Consider the following 4,081-nt stretch of genomic DNA (forward strand, 5'->3'; position numbering starts at 1 on the left):
AGAATATAGAAAGCAAACCATACTAATTTGTATGGTCTATGAGAGTCTAGCCTCTAGGAGTTAAGAACATGGAGTCAGGCAAACTGGGTTTTAGACCTGACCCTGCCAGGCCGTAGACTTAGACATCTCCAAGCCTTATCTGTAACAATGAAGTGATCATAACACTCACCTCTTGGGGCTGTTACGAGGATTCAATGAGACGATATCCATAAAGCCAGAGGCCCAAGGCTGAGATTTAGCTGTCCTCAGCTATTATTTTTATTAGGACTTTTATAATTTGTAAAAAGAAGGGTTGTCTGTAATTTCCAAGAATGTAAAGTAACTCAGACTGGGTCTAAAAGTGAGTTTTCTAGTGAAGCCCCAAAAGAATCTTCTTTAATCCATAGAGAGAATTTATTTTAATCAGCTTATCATTTCCTACCAAATGTTTGCTCGCTGAAGCACTTAAAGCTCACACTTAAGCTGTCTCCAAATCATCACTAATTCTAAGTAACATGAGCCAAGCTAATGTTTTTTAGGGTGCATGATTGTGTATGTGTGTGTATGTTGAGAGACATATACTAGATACATATATGTGTAGATACACCATCATACGTGCACACACACATGTGCACACACATACAAAGTGTGTATAAGTGAAAAACTATAAATTTGACAATAGGCCTCCCTCACCATCTGCAAATGAGGAGATTCCTTCTTGGGTCACTAAAAGCCATTTATCTGGCATGGGCTAAACAGAATAATCATTTCCTGCTGACGAAAAATGAGCTCTTGCCATTCAAAGTTGACAAATCAGAGCTACGTGGCTGCACATTGTGCAGATGCCATACAGTGAGGCCTGTGCTCTGCTGGCTCAGCCCATGAGTGCAAGAGCACTGCTGGCATTCAGTGGCATTGCCTAGCGAGGCCCAGTGCTCGCCATGTGCTTGGTGACAGATTGGATTTGGGAGGAGGAAGAAGCCTCGGCCATCTTCTAATCCCACCCCAGCCCTTGGTTCAGAGGAGAAAATGAAGTCAGACTTGGAGAAAATGAAGACTGCCAACGCCTTCCTCAGCAGAGGTGACAACAGAATTAATTCAGGAGTCATTTCCCGCAGACCCACAGAAACTGGCAGGGTTAGAACCAATTTGATGATGAAGTAAGTACCTGTTGCACAGCTCTGGGAGGGAGAGGTGGCCTGGCCTAAGCAGAATTTTCCAGACAGCCCCAGCAATCGTTCACAAGGGCTGCCCTGCTGGGACAGGTGGGAAGCTGGTTCTTTATGGGAAGAATTTACCTCCTTCTGCAGGTCATCCGTTTGCTCTGCAACATCTTCCAGTTGAATTTTTGCCAGTTCCTTTTGAGTATTTTCTTTTAACAAAGATCCCTAAGAAGAATGAAGGAAACGAATTACAGCTTCAAAGTAAATGTTCTAGTTCCTGACAAAAAAACCACTTGTTATTTCCTTTTTTGTTCTCTGAAAGAAATTCTTCTTTCCTTGAAATTGTCATTAAAAAATAAAGCAGATCACGTTACTTAAGGTTCAGCTATAGCTGCCTGATTCCACACTGCCGTCTTTTGCATTATGTTTCCTATTAGATATAAATTCAAAATCTGGTGTGTTAAGCGGAGTCTGATACTCATGCAAGTCTTAGATCAATATATTTCAATATCAAGGTCATATAAATTTTAACTATAATTGCTAACACCTTATAAAAAGCGTATTAGGCAAAAATACAAAAGTATTTAGTAAAGAAAAGCCTTTGTAATTACTAACCATTAAGAGCTTAATTTATGCCAACATTCTTCTAATTATTTGTATGTTCATCTTAAACTTTATAACAACCCGAAGAATTGGTTATATTATTGTTTAGGGTCGGGGGGCCGAGTAACTTGCCAAAGGTTGCTGTGTTAGCACAGAGAGGGCAGCGCACAGTGGGCAGCTCACACTCCTGTCCTCTGCTGAATACTTTACATGAAAAAGTTATTTGAAGGAATGGACAAGTGGTTCAAATGAGAGCAAATCATTCAAAATTAGTTAACATTTATTTATTTATTTTTGTTATAGCTAAATATTTATTTATTTATTTATTATCTTTTTTTTTTTTAAGATGACCAGTAAGGGGATCAACCCTTGACTTGGTGTTATCAGCACCATGCTCTCCCAAGTGAGCAACCAGCCATCCCTATATAGGGATCCGAACCCGTGGCCTTGGTGTTATCAGCTTTCCTTGAAATTGTCATTAAAAAATAAAGCAGATCACGTTACTTAAGGTTCAGCTATAGCTGCCTGATTCCACACTGCCGTCTTTTGCATTATGTTTCCTATTAGATATAAATTCAAAATCTGGTGTGTTAAGCGGAGTCTGATACTCATGCAAGTCTTAGATCAATATATTTCAACATCAAGGTCATATAAATTTTAACTATAATTGCTAACACCTTATAAAAAGCGTATTAGGCAAAAATACAAAAGTATTTAGTAAAGAAAAGCCTTTGTAATTACTAACCATTAAGAGCTTAATTTATGCCAACATTCTTCTAATTATTTGTATGTTCATCTTAAACTTTATAACAACCCGAAGAATTGGTTATATTATTGTTTAGGGTCGGGGGGCCGAGTAACTTGCCAAAGGTTGCTGTGTTAGCACAGAGAGGGCAGCGCACAGTGGGCAGCTCACACTCCTGTCCTCTGCTGAATACTTTACATGAAAAAGTTATTTGAAGGAATGGACAAGTGGTTCAAATGAGAGCAAATCATTCAAAATTAGTTAACATTTATTTATTTATTTTTGTTATAGCTAAATATTTATTTATTTATTTATTATCTTTTTTTTTTTTCCCCCTTTTTGTCTTTTTTACTGACTGGTAACGGGATCGCAACCCTCGGTGTCGTGCCCATACCGGGGACCGGCAACGGGATTGCAACACTCGGTGTTGCGCCCGCACCGCGCTCAGCCAGTGAGCAGGAACCGGTCTCCACATGGGATCCGAACCCTCGGCGGGAGTGCCGCTGCACTCCCAAGCGGTGCACTCTCCAGTGCACCACCAGGCCAGCCCATATGTATTATCTTTTTTAAAAAATTTAATTTATCAATATACAATGTAGTTGATTTTCATGTCCCTTTACCAATTCCTCTTTCCCCAATTCCTCTTTCCCACCTCCCTCTTGCCCTACCCCCATCAACATCATATCTGTTCACTTGTCTTAACAAGTTCGGGGAATTGTGATTGTCATATCTTCTTAAAAATTAGTTAACATTTAAATCAAGCATTTATCTAACTTGTTGCATTTAAAAGACAGTTACATCGCTGGGGCCCAAACTGGCAGAAAATAGTATTTATTGATTAAGTACATAGTGATTGGAAAAGAAATTTAAATATATATACATTTTTTGACAATTTTTTTTTAATGGGTGTAAAACCTCTCATCTTTCAAAANAAAACCACTTTTTGCCATTTGAGGAAAAATAACATAAAAACATCTCTTAGAGTTTCCTAACCTTTCTTTACTGCCATAATAGCAAAGGACCATTGTAAACAAGAAAGGATCATGGAGCCAGCCCATCCTAACACACACACGTGCATGTGCGTGCACTCGTGCCTAAGCCTAGGAAAAACTTTTATCTAAGAAAAGGCATTTAGGAGTGACTATCCTTTTTATTACTGCATGACACAGTGAGTAGATTATCTCCAATTCTCACGTACAGGTATTAAGCAAAATTTAAGAATCACATTTTTTCCAATTAGAATTAAAAGTGCTAGAGTAGGATGCTGCCTACTAAGTCAATTTCTTAAATACTCATCCTTTTTTGACCCAGACACTGATGACAAAACATAAAGCTATGATTTACTCCCAGAGATATGCAGTTGTCCAGGGAGGAGGGGCTTTGTGCCCTGCAGCTCCAGTGAATGTACTAAGAAAATGGCTCAGCTTCAGCATATGTCAACACTAAAGAAGATACTGTCCAGATTTTTTCTGAATTTGTAATAGGACAGCTGTTTTCAAATATACACAGGTCTGGGCCGGCCCGGTGGCACACTGCTACAGTGCGCCGCTTGGGAAGCGAGGCGGCGCTCCCGCTGAGGGTTCGGATCCCA

At 39.4% G+C, this 4,081-nt stretch overlaps 1 protein-coding gene across 1 annotated transcript in view; it reads right to left on the bottom strand.

Annotated features, from left to right (window-relative positions):
* LAMA1 (laminin, alpha 1) overlaps positions 1 to 4,081 on the bottom strand; it is a gene marked incomplete at its 3' end in the record, with an annotated part of 112,327 nt that overhangs the window by 32,109 nt on the left and 76,137 nt on the right. Inside the window, 1 exon segment of the mRNA XM_008590575.1 lies at positions 1,278 to 1,367. Coding sequence (XP_008588797.1) covers positions 1,278 to 1,367 — 90 coding nt within the window.

Source organism: Galeopterus variegatus, unplaced genomic scaffold, assembly GCF_000696425.1.
Source record: "Galeopterus variegatus unplaced genomic scaffold, G_variegatus-3.0.2 Scaffold6205, whole genome shotgun sequence".
NCBI classification, from domain to species: Eukaryota; Metazoa; Chordata; class Mammalia; order Dermoptera; family Cynocephalidae; genus Galeopterus; species Galeopterus variegatus.